Genomic DNA, 26,368 nt, shown 5'->3' on the forward strand with positions numbered 1-26,368 from the left:
TTGTTTTAAGAGCTTGTCATTTCTTTCTTAGTCCATTAATTCCATGAGAGAGGAAATGTAGTACTGTGGAAAAAGTGTTGAGTCAGAGCCTTACAGTATAACTGTATTATCTGCCTTGCTTTTTATTTTTTTTTTTACAGTACTGTTATGAAGGTTAAGTGAAGGCTTTCATTTTAAAGCATTAAAATTATCACTCTACCTGAGAGTGGACTATTAATATTAATTTAAACAACTCAAGCCATTCTCCATTTGATGACAAGGCATAACAGTCTTGGTTTTCTTGAGCTTAATTCTACAATATTTGAAACTGTTTTCAATTAAAATTTATCATGTTTCTTTTCTGATTAAAATCATGACTATTATTCCTAGTAACAATGAACAGTACCCTGTGGGCCGTCTCTTCTGTATATTCCTCTCAACCACTCCAGTTCTCCTCTAAGATGCACAATTATTTTTAAGAAAAAGTCTCAGCAAACATTAGTATCAAGTTGATCTGTAGGTCATTCACATTTCATACATACACAAGCAAAACTGCTTAAGTGCATGAAGGTCACACAGAACCATCAAACAATCAAAGCCCTCACACTGTCATTCTGCCTTTTAATTTGTGTTACTAAAATTTTCTTACCATCCTTTTACTAAACAGGTTGTACAAAAGCAGGGTGCTAGAGTTGATCTCTAAAAAATAAAAATAAAAAAAATCTCCCTAAACTACAGTGATAAAATTGCAATGCTAATCCACTGGGAGATGCTGGAGCCAGGCCTTGACCCCCTTCAAAGTGTCATTAGGTGTGATCCAATATGAGCTTTTGACCCTGCTCCACGTAATAGTTATTTCTTGAGGATAAGGAATTTTCTAATTATTTCAAGGATGCAAAGCATCCACAGTAACACAGCTAGCATGTTGGGAGACTCCAGAATTCTCCTTTAACAAGCACAAGGTGATACACTGTGCTATAATCTCATAAATCACGTGGGGCCAGATGCCTGAGCATTCTTAGGACTGGAGTTTCCTGCAGTTATGCAGAGGTGGAGTTCCGGGCTTCTACGGTGCCCTCTCTTCCTGGGCCCACAGCTCTTGTTCCCTGGCTACCTACAGTCTTTCTAAGGTGGCCATTACAGAGGAAGCACTGCTCTGGCAGAGTCACCGCCCCTCCCCCGGCCCCTCGTGTCTAGCTGTCTGCAAGGTAAAATGGAAAAGGCTGCCCAAACTATAGTAAATTCTCTCTTAATGAGAAAACGTTCAGTTCCAGAAAAATCTGTCAGATCTGGGGCTAATTATGACTGGTGATTTAGAGAGACAGTGTAGCTTATTGTAGTACATGATAGAAAATATTAGAGATACTAGAAAAATAATAAAAGGATTCTTTTAAATAGAATCAGATCTGTTTAAAAATAATAATATTTAGAAATAAAATGAGTTTCCATTTAAAAGACCAAAGCTAACTTTCATCTTGACAGTGTTTTCCAAATTGGTGAACATCAGCCCAAAGTCTAGGGGATGGTCATATAAGACAGAGACCCTACATACCAAAATGGACATAAACACTCCCATTGCATGCTGGGAAAATGGCCCAACCAAACCTTGCCTCTACAAAGCTGAGAAGAGGGACATTAGAAGGCACATCTTATCATCAGACATCAAAGTCCCAGAGGTATTACAATCATGAGTCGCACTAATGGATGCCATAGGAGTCTCAGAATGTTCCATGTTGTTAATGGTCCTGTAAACAGGACTAGGTGTCATTCAGGAGGTTGACGAAAGCAAATGTAAGTTTTCCTTGGGCTTGCTTTTAACTCATGCCTCAGACAATCTCCTCAGGTAGAGATTTCAAAGATGCAAAATCACAGCTATATACCACACAACATAGAAGAAACTGAAGTTACAAAATAAAAATCGAAGTATTCTGACATATGCGAATTATTCTAGAATATCAAATAATTATTGTTTGACACTTACGTTTTAAGAGTCAAATGTGAAAAGGGCAAGCATGTGAGGGCAGGGATGAGAGTCTCAGTAGATGGGTTGAGCAGCCAGACAACGCTGAATTAAAGAATGAAGAGAAGTGAGAGTAGGAAAGGATGAAGTCCAGAGAGACTGAGGCATACAAATCATGAAAGAGAAGTTGAATGACGCACGTGACACCATCAGAGACTCTTAGACACACCTAATGGGAGTGGCAGCAGAGGGACAAAGAAATAGAACAAGGTAGGAAAACACAACGGTAGAGAGGCTTTGGGAAGCGCTGACAGACAGCAGTGCCGTGATAGGGGAGTTCCAAGACTCCCAAACTGCCTGCTTCAGAAAGCCCAGAGCTTACCAACTACAGTGAGGATGCAGGACATCAATGAAAAAAATGTTACGAACCATTCCTGTGACATGTTTTGGAGGTAGCATTCTAATCACACTTTAGGATACACCCCGAACCACTACTGTTCTTCAATTGTAGCTCCTGTCTTCAGTGACTTTCCCATCATCTCTCATAGCAAACCTCAACTCACTCTTGAGTGTGTGGAAATGTAAGCTCAGTAAAATGCCCAAAGAAGTGAGTATTTCCCCTCTTTTTTTGGACTGCTTTATTGCTGGAAAAAAGCTTCTCATCAGTAGGTGTATTCTAAGGAATTGTTGAATTCAGTGAATAAAATGTTGAGAGGATAAACAGAGTGTTTCTGTGAATCCTTTCCTTATTCCATGATGCCCAAACTATTTATTCTCTCAACATCTTTATTTACTAAACTTTAATCATTGCATTACTGCTACATACTGGACCTTAAGTGTCCCCACCAGGCCATGTGACAAAACTTTATGTCCAGGATGGCACTGTTGGGAAGCACTGGGAATATGGAGGTGGAGCCTAGTGGAGTGTGGAGGTAGATTCTAGTGGGAGGCCTCCACATCACTAAGGGTGTGACCCAGAAGGGGACGGTGACCACAGGGACATGCTTCCTTCCTTTTTCTCTTTGTGTCTCTGACAGAAGGGGGAGTGGTTTTATCTCATCACATGTTACTACCATGATGTCCACTGAATGTCCAATGGATCCTGGGCTTAAAACTGCTAAGATTATGAGCTGCAGTAATCCTTTCTTTTTAGCAGGTGACGATCATAGGAATTTATTACAGCAGAAAACTGACTAATGCAATGATGCTTATGTTTTGATCACTGTCTCCTTCGCTGCACATGAACTGGAGGGTAAAGATCAAATAGAACTCCTTCTCTTCATCCTCACTGCCATGGACTGCAACAGAAAGGCAACCAGTACTGCAAGCCTGGTGGCTGATGAAGTAAGAGGCTGGCAAGGAATCTGAAATCTGAATTCTGCTTTTGTTACACATATTTGCAGGAAACAAAAAAAAGTGAGACAATGAAAAGAGCTCAAAACCCAATCCGAACCAAACAAACAAAGCAGAACCTGATGAACAAAAGTGAGTATGCTATGAGACCCACTGTCTTAGCAAAGGACAGTTTACAATGCCGGCATTCTATAGGTAGCATGTAGCAGATGGGGTAGACACCAAATTATTAGTTCCATAACATAATGAGAGGCAAAAAGGAATGGTCCACTATCCTTAAAAAATCTCATGTAGAATAAGCTAAACTGCAGGCCCCAGTCAACCTTATGGAATTTGGTTCTACAGTAAGAATTCTATTCTGTGCACTACATTGGCAGAAAATTTCTTGATGCTTACATTGATTGGAAAGCAGTGACATCATCTTTAGAAAATTACTTGAGGGAATAAAATTAATAATCAGGCAACTTATGAATAGTAAAAGCTAAAGATTTCCTTTAAACTGTTGAACAAAATCAAATCCAGTTTCCAATTATAATGACAACACTCCAAATACACGAGGATCCCCTCTGAAATATTTGCTAAGCCTGTGCTTCCCTGTTGAGACTTTTCTCAAGTGTCATTCATATTCAGCTGCTCAAAATGCAAAAGTACTAAATTTAATTCTTAGGGAATTTATTTAAAAGTTATAAGATTTTCTTTCCCTTCTCTCTCAACAAAAACAAAAACAACAACCCATAGAAATTTTGAGTATTTTACTACCTATGTGCTATTCAGTCATTTGGGCCATAGATAAAAATAAAACAAACTACTACAAGCAAGCAATCTTCGCTGAAAGACGTAAGCCAAGCCAAGGAGTCTCCTATTCTACAGGAATAGTGGCTCTGTGAACAGAGTCCTGATGAGGTCTACTGTTTACTCACTGGTTGGAGGAGGTAGATGAGAGATTCCTCTTGGATTATTATAATTGGCAAAGGAGTGATGTGAGTGGCTTGGAAAAGGGTATTCACACATGCCATGATCTGGTCAAAACGCCCACCAAGTCCTCCCAGGGTCACGATCATGTCAACCTGAGCAAGGAAGGTAAAATTCAAAGTCATGTATTTGAACATTGCAAAACTAAGGGATAGCATCAAATACCTGAACAGCGCTTTCATTACTATAAGATTTGATAAAGCAAAAAGGAAAGCATGCATTGTTTCTGCTCCTCAAAGGAGAAAACAAGTTGCTTGTTCCAGGCCACTGAGCTGAAAAGTGGCAGAGCTGGGGGTCAGGATACATTTCTTTATGAGCAAGTTCAGTCTTTACTGTCTGCTTGTTCGCCTAGCACACCAGCAGGTCTTGCTTTAGCACTTCATCTATATGTTCCTTCCATGCATGTGGCTTCTCTGATTAATATCATGTCTACAGAGTTCAAGCTCATAGACCGGTCATGAAGCAGAAAGGAAAGAAGAGTTTAATTATGATATTATACACAAACCTTGTATTCATTTAAAACTTAGAGTATTTTGGTTATAGGTTTTAAAATATATTAAAATTTAGATAACATGAGGTCTGTAAAGATGACAGGATTTCATAAAAATAATCTAGGACATAAGCACCAATAGAGCCTGTTCAATTCTGATAGGAATTACAAGTGTCAGCAGCCCAAGAGACTGTTCAGTGTTTTGGGTTTACTTATTAATTTATTTATTCACTTATTTTATTTATTATTTCTAAGTTTTGGTGTTTTGTGTTAAGTTCTGGTTAAGTCTGTGTTATGTTCTGGTGACTAACACATATAAGATGCGCAAGGCCCCAATAACTAAAGAGATTTTTTTTTTTACATATGTACATACACACACAGAGATAGACAGACAGATAGGTAGGTAGGTAGGTAGGTAGGTAGGTAGATAGATAGATAGATAGATAGATAGATAGATAGATAGATAGAGTGAGATAAGTAGACAGATGAGATAGATGGTTAAAGTGGAAATAGATGCATCATCACTTGGTAGGAAGATAGAATTAATGGAGGGATTCCATCAACACATTAAAATGTAAATTGCAAAGAAGAATGAAGAAATTTCGCATGAGATTCCTATTTCTGACCCTATCAGTGTTGGAAGAAAGGGGATTTAAATTTGGATAAGATGTTTCATGTTAAAGTTTGAGTAGTTTAAGGCAAACAAACCACACATCTATAGGACTCAGTAGTATCTTTAGAGCTAGTCCTCTACAGTGCTAACAGTTAGATTTGTGGCTTAGAGAAGCATGGGAAATAGGTATCATTTGAACTACAGAGGCATCCTGAAGGTATGAGTTCACCTTTTGAGGAAAATGAGAACTCACTGTAAGCAATCCAACATGTGGGATGGAGTCAGCTTCTGCTGAAATCGGTTAGGTAAACAGATTCTACTTGTGTATTACAGTTCTCACAGTGATGCCTACTCCAGGCGACCTGAGTCAGGACTACTTACAATGCAAGGAATACCAAAGTCAGTTTGCTTTAAACTGAAGAGAAATGCACTGTCATATTCCCACCCTGTGTCTAAATTTACTTCAGAATCTAGGCTTCATGGAAGACTATTCACTATGCATATTCTTGAATCTTTGTCAGGTTCTCAACTTTTCATTAATATACTCTAGGCCTTGAGGGATCCCATAACCTTTAAGGCTGGAATTGAATTCCCATCTTCTGCAATGGGATAGCATGATGAATAAGTAATATCTGTAAATCAGTCGATGAATTTTTCAGAAGCAGCAGCAAGATTACTCCTCATCATTCCTCATTTTCCCTACAGGAAGTATTTAGCAAGGCTGATTAAGAACACCAGAGGATCAGTGCAAGCTGCAGGTGGGTACACAGGGTCATCTTTGGATTACTTCTCAAGTTCTGCTCTTCTAGCTCTGAATGGGATTTGATATTCAGATGGAGGAGCAGATGCTACCCTGACATACGTTTGTAAGATTTGCAAGGTCAGATGAATATCTCTGCGACAATGCCAATGGGGCAGGGAGTTCAACCCTACAACAGGCCATATGTGGCCCGTGAGAACACCTTCATTTTGGGCCTCCAAAGCCCCATGCACTTACTTTTAACATTACCCAGTCACTTTTTGTGAGAACCTTTGATATACATGTATGCCTCTCTGTCCAGAGGCCCATAAATCACAGGCAATAGCAGTGTTTGCAATGGAGTAGCCCATGGGGGTTTACTGAGGGAGCTAAGGATATAAGAACTCAGAGAAAAACTACTGGTAAGAAACAGTGGCAAGAAGCTAACATGCAGGCTGAGTTAACATAATCAAATTCCTACAAAATTGTGCTTCTCTACCTGACAAGGTCTTTCAACTTACTTGTAGATTTAAAAAAAAAAAAAAAAACTGAGGGTGAGGGTGTGTGTGTGTGTGTGTGTGTGTGTGTGTGTGTGTGTGTGTATGTGGGCAGGCATGCCTGTGAACAGATGGACAAGCACACAGAGGCTAGAGGTCAATATTAGGAGTCTTCCTCAATCATTTCCATATTTTTTAATTTTCAAAAGATTTATTTATTTTATATGTATGAATGTTCTTCCTTCATGTCTACATGTGCACCAAAGGCATGTCTGGCATCCAAAGAGGTCAGGTGTTGGATCACCTGGGACTGGAGTTTCTCACCAGTCCCTCCACATTGTTTTTTGAGTCAGGGTCTCTCACTGAACCCATAACTCATAAATTTTTTATGCTTTTTTATTATTTATATGCTTTTTTATTATTAATTTTTAAATTTATTTTATATACCAACAACAGTTTCCCATCCCTCTTCTCCTACCATTCCCTCCCCCAACCTCCTTTCTACCCCCTATCCATTCCTCAGAAAGGTAAGGCCTTCCATGGGAGTCAACAAAGCATGGTATATCAAGTTATGGCAGGACTAAAGGACTAAGATCCTCCCTCCTGCATCAGGCTGAGCGAGGCATCCTACCATAGGGAATAGGTTTCAAAAAGCCAGCTCATGAGCCAGGGACAGATTCTGGTCCCACTGCTAGGGGCCCCACAAACAGACCAAGCTACACAACTGTCACACGAATGTGGAGGGCTTAGGTCGGTCCAATGCAGGTTCCCTAGCTGTCATTCTATAGTCCGTGAGCTCCCATGAGCTGGGAGATCCATTTCTTTCTGCAAGCCCCTAACTCTGCTCAGGAATGAAATTACTACACCACTGAGCCTAGTTTTTATATGGCTACTGTTGCTCTAAAATCAGTTCTTCATGCTTACACAGTAAGCATTTTACCCAATTGGCTCTCCAGCATAATATTTAGTGGTATTAGAAAAACATTAACATGTCACTTTTATTACCTTATAAATATAATTCATAAATTTATAAGTTTCATTAATGAGCAAATGGCAAACAAGAAAGACAGAAATATTTATTGATCATCCAACCTTTGTTAGGAACTATCCCAAACACCCAAGAATGTGAATGGTAAAAGATGGAGAACGTATCAAAAACCACCAGCAGGAGTTGCTTCATACAGGTGAGCTGGGGTAGATTACATTCAAACTGAGAATGGCAGCACAGACCAAAGGAGAGGAGGAAGCTGCTACATGTATAGAAATGTGTAAGGTGGGAGATGCTTTAAAGAACAGACTGTAGTAAGGATCCAGAGAATATATTAACCCAGGTGTTGTCAAAAAGCTCCAGAGTTCCATTTGCTACACTTGAGTGAAGTATATACTTTAACTCTGTGAAGATATGATACTTTGTCTAAAACACCTGATGGTCTAATAAAGAGCTGAATGGACAATAGCCAGGCAGGAGAGAGAAATAGGTAGGGCTGGCAGGCAGAGAGAACAGGTAGACGGAGAAATCTAGGAGGAGGAAGAAAGAGTAAGAGAACAAGGAGAAGAGGACGCTAGGGGCCAGCCGCCTAGCCACCCAGCCAGACATGGAGTAAGAAGGAAAGAAAAGGTAAACAGGAATAGAGAAAGATAAAAGCCCTCAGGCCAAAGATAGATGGGATAATTTAAGAAAGCTGGCAAGAAACAAGCCAAGCTAAGTTTGGACATTTATAATTAAGAATAAGTCTCCATGGATGGTTTATTTGGGAGCTGGGTGGCGGGCCCCCAAAAGAGCAAAAACAACCAACAACAATGAGACATTGTAAACAGCAGTAAAGGGAATCACCACAGTCTGAGTGTCAGATTCAGGTATCCCTCTCCTGAAGTCCAGGCTTCTGTATCCAGCTGCTTAATTATCATTCACATCTCAAGATCCATCCCACAGCATCTGTTCCACCTAAAACCCACAGAACAATGATTGAGGTCTACCTCATATTTCTTCATTTATTTTCCCTATGGATTCTACTGGCTTTACTACCAAAGCATTCTCAAAGTTTCTCAACCCACTACCAACTATAACTTTATTAGGACCATGACCAAGCTATCATCACTTGAGAAAGAATATGAGCCACTTCTATATCTCACACGAATTGCAATAGCCTCTAACAGAGAGTTACTGCTTCTATCTGTATTGTCTACAATCTATCTTAATGCAGTAACAAAAAGAATCCAGCTAAAATGTCATTCTTATCATGGAATTCTTCTGCTCAAAACTGTCCAACAGATTTACAGTGATTTTACAAAGACTTATAAATGCCTACAGGGTTTGTTCTCTGGTCACTTCTGTGATCTCACCCCCCTACATCCCCTTTCTCCTCTTCTTTCCTTTTCTATCCCAGTCATACTTCCTTCATCTCTTCTACTGCTTAAACACACCATGCCCTCCTATTTCAAATACTTTGCACTTGCTCTTCTTTCTTTATGGAGCACATTATCCCCAGATATTCATTTGATGGCTTTACTTCCTTTGCTTTAAATCCCCCACCCCTCTCATAATACAATGCTGAACAGTTTAATGACTTAGTATGTCATGTTATCACTGCCAGAAATAGATACAATTAACATGAAGGCAGAGGCTTTCTATGTCTAGTATTTAGAAGAGAATATGGCACATAAGCAGTCAGTAAGTACTTGTTGAACAAATGGATGAGTGAAACAAGAAGAAGACGAACAATAGAAAAGAATGGTTAACAGATGTAAGTTCTGGAGGGAAGGAAGAATGGGATGAGGCTACAAGGGGAGATGATTATATGGGAAGTTTGAAATGGTGTTATAGGCATGACTAAGATATGTACATGTGGACAAAATTGAGTCACTGTGGTACAAAGGTAAAGGAGAGTTCAAAGAAACCAGATGTAGGTATAATGGAAGAAGCATTTGAAATATATGGAATGTACCATGAATTACACAGTATCGTGGTAGGCAAGTATTATTGATGAAAGGGTTGGTAATTAAGAAATTAATGTCACTAATACATAACAATGAGGACTATAGCAATAGGCAGTAAGAGTGAGATTAACTAGTGATATTTCTCTGTGGCTTACAAGTTCAGTTTCTTATTGTTAGATTGTATGTTTGTTTCATATATACACATGCCAGCAAACACCTTCTGTGCTCTCCTTTTTAATACAGTGAATATGAAAAAATAAAATAATCCTGATTGATTTGTATGTATTTCCTGCCCTTACGTCAAGATAATTTACAAGGATCTTATTAGTTAGCAAGGCATGTGATGGTAATAAGAGTTGTCTTTGGCTTTGCATAGGTTATTACATTTAGCAAAAACCTATCTCAAAATTCTGTGTTGCCACATTCGTGATCCAACTACAGTATCCATACTTGAATAGCCAGTTAACTGCATCCATGCCACATGACCTCTTTAGGCTTTACTTGAGGGTTTGAACTAAATTTACTAGCATGTTTTTCAAGATTATTTTTACTTCCTTTTCCTAGTAAGGTGTCTTAGTTAGGATTTCTATTGCTGTGAAGAGATACCATGACCACAGCAACTCTTATAAAGGAAATCATTTAACTGGGGTAGATTATAGTTTCAGAAGTTTAGTCCATTATCATCATGGTAGGACATGGAGGCATGTAAGCAGATATGGTGCTGGAGAAGGGGCTGAGAGTTCTACATCTTGATCCACAGCCAGTAGAAGGAGTGTGAGTCACTCTGAGCATAGCTTGAGCACAGGAGACCTCAAAGCCCATCCCCACAGTGACATACTTCCTCCAATAAGGCCACATCTACTCTAACAAAGTCACACCTCCTAATAGTGCCACTTCCCTTGGTGGCCATTTTCTTTCAAACAATCACATATGGTTCTCTGTTTTACCATTATAAGTTAAATAATAATTGAAACTATTTTTGTTTTGAAAAAATGAGTGACAAACTGGGCTTTGCTTTAAATGTCTTCACAGAACCATGGCAAGTCTAGCTGAGGAGCATATAACACCAAGGAAAGAGGTGATTTTACTTTTCTATTAAAGCAGTAAAAACCTTTCAGTAACCAAATGACAAGTTTTTCTCTTTGACCTCAAAAAGACTTAAATACAACATGCACCATCTCCTGTAAGAACAGTGACTGTCAGCGTATTTTAATTACATTTACTTTCTAGAAATTGAATTCTGGGGATGCATAAATGGGCAGTTTCCTTGTGGCTCTCCCTGATAGGGTGATCATATAATTCAATGTACAAAGTGAGATGCTTGTGGAAGTAAAAGTGGATATTATAAATACAGAATACAAAAACAGGGACTTTGCTGTATAAACCAAGACATATTCTTTCCCTCCTCTGAACAGAACTAATTTTAGCATAGTCAACCTAACAAAACCAAACACACGGGTTTAAGTCAGCTTACATGACATCCTTAGCAGCCCTTAACTTGTGAAGATCTACACTGTACAATGATGAGGCTTCCAATAAAATTCTGAAAATTTTGGCTCCATTATATTGCATGTTACAATTTGAAGATGGAAGAGCAAATATCATCCACAGACAAAATTATTGGGTCAGGACAGAGCAAACAAATTAACTAGAGCCCGGAGTATCCAATCACTACATGATAAGAAGCAAAAGAAAATGTTTCAAAGCAAACAAAATAGTTAAAACACATGTTTTAATAAGCATATAAAGTAATTGTAGTGATTGGCATGAAACAAATTAAGAAACCAGAAAAAGTGAAGGTTTCTGCTTTTATGGCCTCAGCCCAGGCTATACTGATAAGCACAGGCACCGACAGCCTGTGGTTTAACTGCTACAAGGAAGCCATTGCATTTTGGCCATCTCAGGGCAAGGCACAGCTAACAGCAGCCTGTTTGGAGATGGACGAAACAATACTTTCAGTGGCTAGCTCATGGGGATTCTATACAAACATATGCAGAATTCATTGTTTTTCTCAAAGAATCTTTATGCTGTCCTCCAACCCACAGCTTTAATGAATGTATGAACATATTTAAATGGTCAACCATACTGGTCCTTGCCTGGCCAATACCCACATGGTGACCTTTATAAAAGTAAACAACTGTCTACTTAGTAATGATAGTTACTTCTACTATCTAAAATCTGATCTTGCCAATGTTCTGCTTAAAATTAAGTTTTGCCCTTCTAGAATTTATAAAGGATCCACTTCAGTGCTGTGCCTTAAACCAAGTCCTCAACTCACACTCTACATTTACATTCCAGACATTCTTTAGTTCTCAGAAAACCCCACAAGGTTGTAATTCTCTAGACCATTACCTTTCCCCTTCTTCCTTGGAAAGGGTGTGATTAGTAATTACGAAGGATGACCACTTCACTATGTTACCAAAAAAAGTCAGCTAGTTTGGACAGTACTTTGTTAAACACATTGTAGATTAAGAAATGCCAGAAACCTGTTTGTTAGTTGAGCTTGGACAGCTATAAGAAATGAGCACAGCCAGGGGACTCTAAGCGACAGTCCCTTCTCACAGTTCAGGTGACACACGGTCTAGGACGAAGGGGAGCCCAGTTTTGGTGAGGACTTGTACTGGTCTGCAGATTGGTCTCTGCATCTCCATACGTCAGAAAGCAGAGTGGGGCCAGGAAATGCCAACCTGCCACCCATTGTACTAGACCTCTGTGGTAGCATGGGTGACAACACATTAGATAATACAAACACAGGGCATTTACTCCAAAAGACAGCAGATTCTAAAATCAGAATTAGGTCTCATTCAATTTTCTTTTCTCAACCAACAACAACTAGCAGAGTCACTAACACACATATCAACTGCTTATTATCTGAATAGTTCATTTCAGGACTCAACTAAGACCCAAACAAACAAACAAACAAACAAACAACAAACTCAACACCAAGAATCTACTTTAATGCTAATTTCTAGGGCCCCCATTCCTCTCTAAAACCCCTGGTGGAAAAAAATAAGTTTAATCTTGGAACAACTTTGCAACTAATTCACTACTTACTGTCATTACATTCTTCAATCCAGCCTGGAAACTACAATTACATTATTTTTTAAAAATTATCTTCTAATGTTCTTTAGCAGAGCACCATTACCTGGAGATGCAAATTCTCTACCTAGAGATCACAGGTTCTCTATAAGCAGATCCAATGAATTGGTTCTAACAACTGCTGTGACCTTTCCCCTCCCTAGAACTCTACATATACTATGTAGAAATGGATGGGTTTTCCTACTTGCCTCAATTCTTCCTACTTCATGTAGCTATAGATTGGAGTCTTTACCTGTTTTCATACTACATTCAAACACCCATGCAACATTTTAGTTTTAGGTACAGTACACGACAATGTGTAGCATAATCACTGAATTCACTCCCAGAGCACTCAAATGCTTTTTAAAATTTACCCTGGGGAGCTTCCAAATCTTGTAGTCAAACATATCAAAGTCAGTTGTGGTAATGATGGTATCTTTCCCCAAGAAGGGCTCTTGAGTACTCATATTTTTTTTGTCTGAGTGGACCATAGTTTCTCAAGCAATAACAAGGAGTTCTCTGGAGATTACAACAGTTTTCAGCACTAACAAAACAAGCATGATATCTAGAAAATGCACAAATGTGTTATTTTTGTCTTCTTGATGTAAATATACTAATGGATTTCAGGAGCAAATCTGCATGGTTTATGTTTCTACTATCAGGAAGTGAGTGGCAGGGAAAGTGGAACAGAATAAAACAACCTCTCATGAGTCTTTCAATTTTTTTAACTTAATTTTATTCAATTTAACTCTGCTGAGAATTAAAAGCTTTGTGGAGAAAAGTCAGCAATATGTGTATGAGTGAGTAAAATTACGGAAAATGACAGGCATATGAAGAAACAGCATGTTAGAGATAATTTTTGTGTCCAAACCTCCCATTGTCAGGATATGAAAATACTTGTAGGGAAAAAGAATTCCAAAGTATGTTTGTGAATTCCACACCTTGGAGAAATGGGAAGGTCTATCATTCATGGTTTGCAAGGCTCACTTCTCCTATAGCAAACTTCCCATGGTAGTTATTTAGATGAAAATGCAAACATATAACCCATGACACATTCCTACGTTTTCATTGATTGGAAATAGACTTAGGTTATTACAACTGACATTATATAGATCTTGCCCATTGAGGCTAAATTATTGATTGGTAGCCAAATGAAAAATTGAAAAGTTTGGTTTTGAAATCCTACTTAAAAATACTAAGGATTTTTCACAATGGCTAAAAATTCTCTAACATGCATGCTTCTCTACTCAAGATAAATATCTGAAATCTCCTTCCCTTTCTGTGGAAACTGGGTTGTGGTTCCCAGGAGATAGGACCTGGACTATCTTTCTTCATTCTCATAGCTGTGCAGGTAAAGAAAAAGCAGATAGTTTGGCAAACCACTTTGGAAGTGCACTGACCTGTTGTCCCAAAGATTCATACTTTGGAACATGTGGTCATGTGTACGAGCAATGAGAATTCCTTGCATCATGACCATTCATTCTCACCTCACAGGATTTCTTGCTTTGCCTCACCCATAAAATAACACTTAATTGCATATTTCCATCTATCATGATGCAGCAAATGCCTGGTTTCCACTTCTGGAAGAATAAGAATTGGCTATTTGCAGTGTTTTTCATGCATTATTTCCTCAGTCCTTACTAGGTTAAAATTATCTTCACTTTTTAGCATGTAGTTTATAAATGGCAGCTATCAGACTTGCTGTAGTACAATCATTTGCTATTGCAAGCTTATGTTAATTAATCCCTTTCTACCATTAGGAGGAATAGAGTGTTTTGGTAGTAAATTTTGCACTTGGCATCAGCACTTTGATTTCTAGACATGAGCTAGACCATTTTATAATGTCAAATGAAAATGTTATCTGTACTACAGTGACACTAATTACTTCATGCTTACTTCTTGCAATGCTGTACGTTTGCACACATTAATCCATGTGTATAAAATACTTACCATGTCATCATGCTTAGACTTACCTTGATGATATCCACAATGCTATTTGCCATTTTGCTAAATATATTGTATATGAGAATCATAGTAAATTTATAATCTGAGCTAAAATATTTATTTGATAATAAGTTTTTCATGAAATATTTTACTTCTATAAATGCTTTTAAAAAATCAGAATTGTTCTGGTCAATTTTTAGGCATCTGAAACAGATAAAAAGGCAAGCAATGTAATTTGACTGCAGATAGTGCTGTTTCTTAATATGTTGCAGAGTATCATGACATGATAGTTTACTTTAGGAAAGATATGCATTCACATGTGTTCAGAGGGGAAGGTGCTCACGAAAGAAGCTGGAGTGCTTTCATTTATATCCCACATACGTAGACTTGAGTATGGCATTTGCTGATATGGAAGAGTATACTGAACAAACATGAATGCTCCATAGATCTGCTCTTAGGACAGCAGAGCACCAGGGAAACCTGAAAGTATTTTCTACTTCTATTTCCAGAGGCAAGGGTAAAAACTAAGTACACAGTAGTCCAACTTCTCTTACTTAAACGGAACTTTCTGAGATACTAATGCTCAGCAAGTAACACCAAGAGAATATACTTAGACAGAGGGAAAGAGGTATAGCACTCCTCCTGATCACTAGTGAATCACCACTAAGGATACATTAATCTGCATAGGAGTCTCTGTGCCATGCAGTAACATCATTTCAGGATTTTCAGTCATGACTTAATGGCTATGTGGAAATCACTTTTTAAAAATATACACCACTGTCAATGTGGGTGATCTTAGTTATCCATATAGGTGCTACTGCATTTAATATCTTTCCAAGAGAAACAAAAACAAAAACAAAAAAGAGAGGGGCTAGAACATTCTAGTGTATAGTCACTAATCTTGCAGAAGGCCTCAAGATGCAGCTTTTTCCAGCTCTGGTTTCTGAATCTTAATAAAGCTCTCTTTTTCATTCAAGGCCCTATATCTTCTGCAGAGGATCCCCACAACCACCAAAGCTGTCACTCTATACATTACTAGGAAATTCCATCTGGCAAGTGAATCATCAAGTTGAGATGCCTGGTAATCAGATAAACATAACCTTTGTCCTGGGGCCTATAAACACACACTGCTCTTCTTGCAAGAATGAATTAGATTGCCACAGCCTCTAAGGTAGGACACTTGTTATGTCCTTAGCAACATCTCCCAAGTCACTTCAAAGCACTAGGTTTATCTATTTTCTCTTGCTGCACAGCACTATGAAATAGATTTCTGTTCTCTGTGAAGGAGAAACTGTAGCAGGCTTTCTTGGACCGCCAGCCCCTAAACCATGACACAGAGACTTAATTAATAATAATTATGAATGTTTGGCATTAGCTTATGCTTGTTTCTAGCTAGCTTTTTTTTTTAAATACAACTTAAATCAACCCATTTCTACTAATCTATGTGCTGCACTGAGTCTTGTTTACCTCATCTATGCACGGTCCATCCTACTTTCCTGCTTCCTTGTGTCTGGCTGGCTGGCCCCGGGCTGAATGGCTCTTTGCCCACCAGCCCTGCCTATCTCTCTTCTGCCTGGCTATTGCCTGTTCAGGTGGTTTTTTTTTTTTTTTTTTTTTTTTGAGATAAGGTTTCTCTGTGTATCCCTGGCTGTCCTGGAACTCGCTTTGTGGACGAGGCTGCCCTCAAACTCACAGAGATCTGCCTGCCCCTGCCTCCCAAACTTTTCAGCTTTTTAATTAGATCAATCAGGTGCCTTAGGCAGGCAAGGCAAAGCAGCAACACATCTTTACATAATTAAACAAATGCAGCATAAACAAATACAACGCATCTTTATACAGTTAAACAAATATTGTGTTGCATAACAAGAAACAGATGTGCGTTCCTCTTTTGAAAGCCTCTGCAAAATCTCGGAAACAATCTGTTAGTACCTGATGGCCAGAAACTTCCTTCTCCTTAGGTCCTTGTGTGTCACTCAGCCTGTACAGCATTTGTCCCAATACATGGGAATTACTGTGGCACCTCACAAAGGAAACAATGCTGGTTCTGCACTAAAATGTGAGGATTGGTATATGTAGACATATTTATATATTGCTCATAATGTGTGGATAGATGTAGTATACATTTCACATTCCCCCCAAAAAATTACCCATTTCAGCTCCTAACCCTTCTTTGAAGTAAATAAGCCCAGACCAAAAAAAAAAAAAAAGATGGTGAAGCCTGCTGCACATGTCTTACGAACACTGGCTCAGTTACAGAGTCGGTGTTGGAAGTACAGGGTATTCTGTAACTTCCTCAAGATGGATTTATTATCATCAAGTTCACAATGGCGATGTCTTATGAAACAACCAAGATATTCTCTTTTTTCCCTCTTGATATGTGCAAGTCACTTAAAACACAGAAAAGAGATGGGAGTTCCAGAAGTAACAACTTGTGCATTACAGAATGAAAGTAATGTAAGAACTTAATAATAAATTTTAATCATATACAATACACATCCTACCAATCATATAAACCAATCATTATGTTAGGTATATATCCATACAGAACCACATAATACATCAGCATATAATTATATAATAAATGCACTAATGTAATAGTGGATAGGCTCGTGGCTATCCCCATGTATTTCTAAAATAAACATTACAGTTATGATGGAACAGGATCTGTGGCAACAGAATGGGCTTTTTAAATTAAAGCTGGCAAAAATGTTACTAACATTTGATAATAGGGTCTCCTAAATAGGATCCTTCCAAATTTGAACATGTTTATTTTTTTCATAAATATATAGGGAGTTCCTACATGTTACAAATATAGTTTGGGTGCAGTGGACCTAACAGGAGGCTGGTATGCATGAGTACCTGTTCATGTGAAGCTTGCATTCTACCATTTAAAGATATAAAAGAAACAAATGCCCTAAATGCGAAGTATTCCAGATGCCATTGTGTTAGGTAGAGGGAAGAACAAGGAAGGGTCTAAGGACAACAGAGTCAACAGACTGGAAAGGAGGGGTGAGGAGTTCTGCTTAAACAGAGGGGCCAAGGAAGGCCTTGTCACTATGAGCTACATTCTCATTACAAAGAATATCTGTCATTCCATTTTTTCCTCAAATGACAAATGAAAGGATGAAACAGACACAGGTTATATACAATCTGAGAGAAATCCATCCAACATCAAAGTCGGATCTATCTGAAAGTGGTGTACAGCATCTACAATAAATCTGAGTTGCTCCATCTGTCTGTCTCCTGTATTAGATTGGAGGCTATTAGAGGTCATAGCTGTTTACCATCACATGGCTAAACAGAGATCCAAGTGTTACCCAAGAACCTGGGCACCTAGATTCTAGTTATAATGCTTTGTACTAATAGTTTAGAAAAAAATTAAATTGGGATTGCTACTTTTATAATAACTATACTCACTATTACTAATGGTGGAGATGAGTAAGACCCTAGAAAATCTGGCCATATTTTTGAGGAGAGGGAAAGCTACTAGGATGAAGCACAGAGTGTATGTGCAAAGGAAGGTCATAGCATCTTCAGGGGTGTGTACACATGCTGCAGGAGAAACATCTGGTCACTGGCCAAGTATTTACCAAATACATAACAATGGGAGACAATTAATGATTTAAAGCAGATGTTCAATTAATATATAGCTGTGAATTTTCAGTAAAAGGATGGACTAAAGAGGGTCAACAAAAACTAACAACCTAGCTAATGTAGTAATTGTAAGACTGCAAAGAAAAAGCTCTATGCAAGAGAGGGACACCTGTGGAATTTTCAGTAAGTGTGATAAACCACTGTGGACTATATAAGGTAATTTTAAGGTATATATAGGTGGATGGATGGTAATGCCATTGAGTGAGATAAGGAGAATGAGATACTGTGAGCAAGATGATGAATTTTGTTTTAGACACTAAAGCTCTTCTGTCCCACTAGTTAGCTAACAGACATATGGCTTTGTATTTTTTTTTTTTTGTATTAGCGTTATCTAGATCAGGGTACAGAAGTGATAACAGAAGCCAAGTGACCCAGGAGAAGGAGCAGGAGGCAGGTGTGATGCAATGTCAACACAGAGACCTGCGGGAAAGGAGGGATGATGTAGAGTCATGAAAAGGTTATCAGGGCATATAAAGAATGCAGAAATAAACAGTGAGTCCTTTGAGTCCATCTGGTTAATACACCTCATAGGGCAGTTCCATATGTGGAGTTCCATCATGTTATGAAATATATCCCTTGGGGACATGGAAAGATATCGAAGTCCTGGGCTTCCCCTTCTGTTTAAATGCCACCAGTATCAAACTAACATTTCCTAGCAGAGTTTGCTGTTGTTCTGGAATCTTATTCTTTGCTACCCAGCTCCCAAATAAATGACACATGAGGGTTATTCTTCCTTATAAATGCCCGGCCTTAGCTGGGCTTATTTCTTGCCAGCTTTTCTTGACTTAAATTATCCTGTTTATCTTTTGCCTCTAGACTTTTCCCATTCTCTATTTCTGTATATCTTTACTTTCCTTCTTATTCCATGTCTGGCTGGATGGCTAGGTGGTTGGCCCCTGGACTCCTCCTCTCCTTGTTCTCTGGTTCTTCCCAGATTTCTCCTTCTGTTTATTCTGTCTGCCAGCCTTGCCTATCCTTTCTTCTGCCTCACTATTGGCCATTCAGCTCTTTATTAGATCACTCAGGTGTTTTAGACAGGCAAAGTAACACAGCTTCACAGAGTTAAACAAATGCAACATATAAGAATGCAACACATCTTTGCATCATTAAACAAATGTTCCACAGCATAAACAAATGTAACACATCTTAAAATAATATTCTACAATAGTTTTCATCTAAAATAGTTGTCTAAACATGAAGCAGAGAACCAAAATGGGAAATGTTCTAAGGGCATCCTGTAAAGGCTAGTGAACTCACTGTATTCTTGCCCACATCTAACCTGTGTTCTCCACCACTGTGAGACTAGTCATAAAACCTGTGCTTTAGCTCTATGGAAATAACACATTTAAAACAATGATACATTTCTTCTAGCCGACTTTTTATTCTGAACCAATTTTAGATTTACAAAGTTAGTGTTACACAGGTGCGGGGGTGGGGGCGGTGGTGGCGCATGCCTTTAATCCCAGCACTTGGGAGGCAGAGGCAGAGGCAGAGGCAGGTAGATCTCTGTAAGTCTGATGTCAGCTTGGCAGAAGAGCAAGTTCCAGGACAGCAAGGGATACACAGAGAAATCATGCCTTGAAAAACCAAAAAAGGTGTTACAAGGGGGATACAGTATACACTTTACCCAGTTTTCTGTGTTAGCTTCTTATAACCATGGAACATGGAACGCTGGTTACTAGTGCTGAAGCTGTTTACTACTAATAGTTCACATTTCACCATCTGTCTATCAATGCCATTTTTCCACTTCAGACTGTACACCAAGACACTATATCCCTCTGTCATAAATCCTAAGTCTCCTGTGATTTGTGTTAGTTTCTTAACAGACAGACAGAGAGACTGACAGGGAATATCACATTTTGCTTCAGATCTGGACCAAGATATTGACTCATTAGAAAAATCTACAATGGAACCAGTTGGATAATGATGATGCTCTCAGGGATCCATGTCCTCCTACATCCAAATGAGTAAGTCTTAAATTTGATTTTCAAATGAGGTGCTTTTTCAAATGAGACTTTTACAGTATATGCAAAATAAACTCATCATAAGAATATTGTATACCTAAATCCAGTATGGGTAATTAATGGCTGTAACTATTCTAAAACGCACAGCATTTGCTGATGTGCAATGCCAATATGTCTATATGCATGGAAGAGTTTGAAAGAAGGATAACCTGTAATTCTTAACATAGGCTTCATGGTAGTGGAGTATTCCAATCCAGACATAATTAAATAACATAAAAACTATTCCTACCACATATACATCACAATTCAATATTTACTCAGGTTTCTAAGTGAGTAAACATTGAGCTTAATAATATAGAAGCCTATATTTTTACATAGTATTTATATGTGACTGAATAGAATGTAGATGCTCTCAAAACCTATTCAGTATTCTTCATTATTTTATTAAAAATTTCTTAGAGCAGTGTGGCAAAGGCAAGATAAAGTGTTTTTGAGTTTTAGCCTATAAAATTCGAACAGGGTTAAATCTCTAAAAACACAGAAATAAAGTAATGGAAAACTTACTGGTCAATTAATTTCTTTATTATTAATATAAAGTCTATATTTAAAATATTAGCAGTTGTTTTCTGGTCAACTTGGGCTACAGAGTGAAACCCTGTCTCAAAAAAAAAAAGAAAGAAGGATGAGGGAGGAGAGAGGAAGAAAGGAAAAGATGAGATGAGAGAAGGAGGGAGGAGGGAGGACAAGAAGAGGGAGGAAGAAGAGGAAAGGGGGGAGAAAATGTTGAGCACATACGTAAGCTTAGTGCTCAGAGGCTAAGTAAGGTAAGGGGACTGCCCTGAGTTGAGACAAGCCTGTAATACACAGTGAGCCATAGGTCAGCCTGGGCTCTAGATTGATGCCCTAGCCTGGGGTTAAGCAAAATAAATATACGTGGTGTTGATATAAAGAACTATCAGCAATTGAAGTCATCAAATTTACTGCCCTGCAACACCAGTAAATACCTTAACAAGACCTATCCTTTCATTCTTGAGTCTTACACTGCAGACACATTCCTGCTTCATTCTAAGAATGTGCACGTTATTTTTTTTTTTGGTGCTTGGGGCCACAACTTTTAATGTTTCCTACTGAATAGCATGGTTTAGATCTCAAGTGTTTAATCACAGCACTAGAAAATAAGTGTTGTTTGAAGATTCATTCATATCAGATGTCATTCTGATAATGAATTATTCATGAATCCGTTACAGATAAGGAATACTGCACCATGAAAGCAAAGCATTGAAGAGTCACATGCATCAGAGAACCCTTCTGTAGAAGAATGGGACTTGAGGGCAGTTGGGGATGTAATTCATGGGATTTTTCTTCAATTAATCTCATATTCTAGATAGTAAACCCCTTCAGGCTAAGAACAGTATTGAATCCAAACTCTTCAAAGTTCAATGTTACATGGTACAGCTCCACATTCAACTGCACTGGGTACCTCATTTATCTATAATTAAAATTTTATTTTGCAGTAGGATCTTGTATCTTTTGTTATAATTTGGTGCTCAAATAGAAAATGTGTTTTACTAGGAGAACCATAAAAGATTATTTGTTATAGTTCATATATATATTTTAGGAAGAAAAATTTAAAAGTTGTCATGTTCTCATGCTGGGATAGAAGGATGGATAAGGGGAATAGTGTATTATTTTTCTTTCTAATGTTTACCTCTTGCTATTTCATCAAATAAAAACACACACTGTACATCCAGTTTTAGAAAAATCCAAAAGAAACTTGATTTCCTCACATTTAATACATGGCAATATAATAGTAACCAACACTGAAGTAGGACAAGCACAGCAATATGCTAGAGGGAAAGTTATGTGAATGTGGTTTCTGCCTCAAAATACATTATTGTACAGAACCAACTCTTTGTCTTCTTATAGCACTGTGAAATAATATGACTATGTGATGAGATGAAGGGAAGAGAAGGCACTGTGATAAGAGTGTGATGACAGATAGGCCCACTCAGACAGAACTGTGATCCTGTGTGCATCAATCCAACACACAAAACAGCAAATAAATGACTAACGAGAAAGTAGGGAACACAACATGGAAACCCTGGACACAGGGATAAATCCATACTCCCAGAGGAGAATGCACAAAATATTCATGCAGCTACCCACAAAGGCACAATATGTAAAAATTCATGAATTACTGATTTCTGCAACTATCAGTTTAACATTTTCAAACTATCCTTGGCTATAAGTAACTAAAGTACAGACAATGTAAATGCAGTTGAGGGCAGACAACCATCACCATGCTTTTCAGCCTGAATGACAGCTACCTCAACAAGTTTTCATCATGAGCAACACAGTCTTTAGCTTGTATAAACATGCTGTGTGTGTGTGTGTGTGTGTGTGTGTGTGTGTGTGTGTGTGTGTGTGTGTGTACGTATGTACAAGAAGTTAAAGTTGGGTGTTTTCCTCAATTACCCTCTACATTATTTTCTGAGATAAGGGTCTCTTCCTTAACTCAGAGCTCACTATTTACCTAGGCTGTATTCTGGCCTGTATTCTCATGTCTCTGCCTCCTCAGCGCTGAGGATTCATCCTCAGCATTATAATATAATCCTGAGGATTATAGATACATGCCAACACACCCTGCATTTATATTGTATTGGGAATCTAATTTAGGTCTCCATGCTTGTGTAGCCATCTGAACTATCTCCCCACTCTCTATTTCTTAAAATACTAAAATAATAACTGTCTTCTCCATCATAAACTTCTCCAACTGTCTTCCATTGACTATTGAAGCCAAGGAAGCTCATAATAAGCCACCCCAACATATAAAGACCACTCTAATATGCTGAATATTTAAATTATAAACAGTGTAAAATTCAGTACAAAAACATGTCTCTGGCCTTCACAGTTTTTCTTAAAAGCAGAAATTCAGTCCCTGTGTGGAAGAGGCAACAGCTTATCCTCAAAGATGAGAAGAGAAGACTAAGAGAACTCTGCATGGTGCTGGTTAAGGGACTAATAAAATCTGTCTATGCACATAATTTAGGTGCTTTTCCACAATAATTATTCTTTGTCATTCCCTGACCAAGAAAGTAGATCCATGCCTTGTTCACCCATCACCAGAGATTCCTCCCATAGATGATGGAAACAAATAAGAGACCTAAAGTCAAAGAGTATGAAGAAAGTGAGAGACCTTGGAATACTTAGCACTAAATGGGATGTCTTCATCAAATCCCTCCCCTCAGGGCTCAGGGAACCTTGTGGAAGAGGAGACGGAAAAACAGTTAAGAGTCAGAGGGGATGGAGGACACCAAAACAGCAGGGCCCTGTAAATCAACAGGATCAAAGCTCATATGAACTCCCAGAGACTGAGGCAGCATGCACAGGGCCTGCATGGGTCTGGTCCAGATGGGAGTCCTGGAGCTGAAAGGAGAAATGGACACACCCCCTCATTCCTAACCAGAAGCTACCTCCAATTGATAGCAACTTGCAAATGAAATACTCTGTTTTCTCTAGGGGCATCTCACTGGGGAAACAAACTACTCTTAAGGGTAGGTTCCATGCCCAACAGTAAATGACCAAGACAAAAATGAACTCCATAGTATTTTTGTGTCATAATGCTGTCAAAGTATTTTTTTAACCATACAGGTCCATATATATATATATATAATGATTTCCAGTTTCGTGCTTTTAAGGGATTCCTGTGTGTGTGAGCATGAGTGTGTGTTTCTTGTATTTTTTTCCTTTGGCCCATTCTCTTGTCTGATTGTTCTGTCATATTCTAGATTGTTCATTTTGTTTTACCTTATTGTATTGTATTTTATTAGTATTCTTTAGGTGTTTGTTTTCTAATGAGAGACAGAGTGGTGTAGATTCGGACAGAATGGGAGGTGAGGAGGAACTGGGAGGAATAGGAGGAGGGGAATCTTAATCAGAATATATTGTATGAAAAAAAATATTTTCAATACAAATATTCTTTGTCCAGTCCATTACTTTAGTAACTGATTCTAAATTCAACTTTGGGATTTCATATCTCTTCAATGATTCTTATGCTATGTAAAAATCTGTATTAAATAAATGCGTATGCTTTTCTTCTATTGATCCAGCTTATATTAATTTAATTCTAAGGCCTATCTGGGGCCCTGAAGAATGGATATGGTGTTTTCCTGCCTTTACCAAGCAATCTGTCCTTGCTGTACAGTGCAGATTTTAAACCTGCTTTGCCCCTCTGCTGCTTAGCTCCTATTAGTTTGTCACAGTCCCTCTGAAAAGCCTTCCCTGTAACTGTGCTCTTCTTTATGTTCACAAACATCAAACTCACCAAATATGCAGGGTACCTCTTTATGCAAAGCACTTCCATTAAGTCTCTAGTACCTGCACCTGACCCCAGCTTCCTGGTTGGATAGTAAAGATGTGAAGAAAAACTTAGGGCAAATACTTAGAAATAATTAACAAAATGCTTTAAAATGTTCAGCGTGCCCTAAAGGAGAAATAATGGGCTATATGGAAATGAGGAGGAGCAAACCCTAACCTACATGAGCAGTAAGGAAAGCCTGGCAAATGAGTCAAGTATGGTTGAGGCAAGAAAAGAAAAACAAATCAAAATAGGATTTCAAGCAAAGGGATAAACACATAGAATTGCCTGGGGACATAAGGGGAGGGAATATGGTAGATTTTAGGATCTATAAGAAAGATCCATTAAATATAGGACTGAGGATGCAGGTTTGGAGCATACCAGAAGGCCCTGGCCACTAGGGCAGGCAGGCATGACTGCATTTCCTCCACACAAAAGCTCATGCACACCACCACCCAACTACAACCACTTCGGCACACAGCACAGGAAATCCAAGCTGTTCCCTGCAAACCCTGGAGCCAAACCCTACTGCTCCTAGCAGCAGCAGACCTAGGGCCAGCACAGCTAGAAAAAAAGGTCATCGCTATGAGTGCATACTGCTGGTTCTCTAGCAGGTACCTCATTCAAAACTCCTGGTTGGACTTAATAATAATAATTATTATTTGCTTATTTTGATACCATCATATGTTGTTTTGTTTTTCATATCATTTCTTTTACCTTAGTGTGGGAGTTTTCTGTATGTGGAGATCTTGTTGAGTTGAAATATAATTGTTTCCTTTGAGACACATGACTAAACACTGTATTAAAGATACTATCAATTATACAAAAATGGGAATCACATAATTACATTTCTATTTTTTAATAATTTTTCAGAAATGCTTGAAAAATAGAGATACGGTTGCAAAGATTTACAATTTTTTTCTTAATATACCCAAAATCAGCTATATGGGTTAAAGTAGATAATTCTCAATTGGCTGTTTTCTTTCTTTCTTTCTTTTTTTTTACCTAAACAAATACTAAAATTATAGCAATTTACTGCTGGAAATAGCACAAAATATTTAGTACAGTTCAGCAATGTTCCCTGAATTACTTTTGTTGTGTCTGCACATTGAACTACTTGCCAATTATGACAGTTAACAAGGTTTATCTTCAAAGAGAGAAGAGAAAAGTATTTATTCCCCCAACTTAGAACATATATGCCGGAGTAAATCTCTGAGGGACCTCACTGCTAAGGAATAAGTTCTTATTAGAGTTGCTTCTCCCACAACCATGCCATCGTGCCAGATGGATTCTGTGGGCTTAGAATAAATGCTCCAGTGGACCAAGCTCACTCCTCATTCTTGAAAGCAGGCAGGGGACACTCCTCCTCTTTTGCCAACCCATGAGCAGTATAATAGAGAGATTCTGGGAGTGAAGTTGGTGGATGGTGGAAAAGGATGAGTAAGACTTCACAACTTTACCTCCCTGCTGTAAAGAGTAAAAGGCTCTGGTGGCAGTTTTGCCATCAAGGAAGCCTTGTGAAGACACAGCCACACAGCATGTGAATATAAATCAAGCAAACAGAGTAAGGACCTGTCTGAGGTGTGCTTACAGGCTTCCCTACTGCATTAGACTAATGATAGCAGACTGGCGTGCATTTGCTGATACTTGTGCTACCAAAGCATTCAAATATACAAGGGTGTTTCCTTGGTGTAAAATTATACAACTGATAATACATATTGGCTTAAGTTATTGCCCTAGCCAGACCAAACAATAAAAATTTATCATTCAATGCTTCAGTTATAATTTTCTAGATGTTCATTTAAAGAAAGACTTAAAACAAATTTCATAC

At 38.4% G+C, this 26,368-nt stretch overlaps 1 protein-coding gene across 9 annotated transcripts in view; it reads right to left on the bottom strand.

The window, feature by feature from the left end:
- Window positions 1-26,368, bottom strand: part of Tpk1 (thiamin pyrophosphokinase 1) — a 321,619-nt gene that overhangs the window by 124,802 nt on the left and 170,449 nt on the right. For 8 of the 9 annotated variants that reach the window (XM_052719165.1, XM_052719167.1, XM_052719166.1 and 5 more), the window contains one exon: window positions 4,213-4,359. The exons of the other annotated variant lie outside the window; for it this stretch is intronic. In XM_052719165.1, coding sequence (XP_052575125.1) covers window positions 4,213-4,359 — 147 coding nt within the window. The remainder of the gene's footprint in view (window positions 1-4,212; window positions 4,360-26,368) is intronic. 9 annotated transcript variants of the gene reach the window in all.

This window comes from Peromyscus californicus, unplaced genomic scaffold (genome assembly GCF_007827085.1).
Source record: "Peromyscus californicus insignis strain IS unplaced genomic scaffold, ASM782708v3 Scaffold_6__1_contigs__length_162567912, whole genome shotgun sequence".
Taxonomy (NCBI): domain Eukaryota; kingdom Metazoa; phylum Chordata; class Mammalia; order Rodentia; family Cricetidae; genus Peromyscus; species Peromyscus californicus.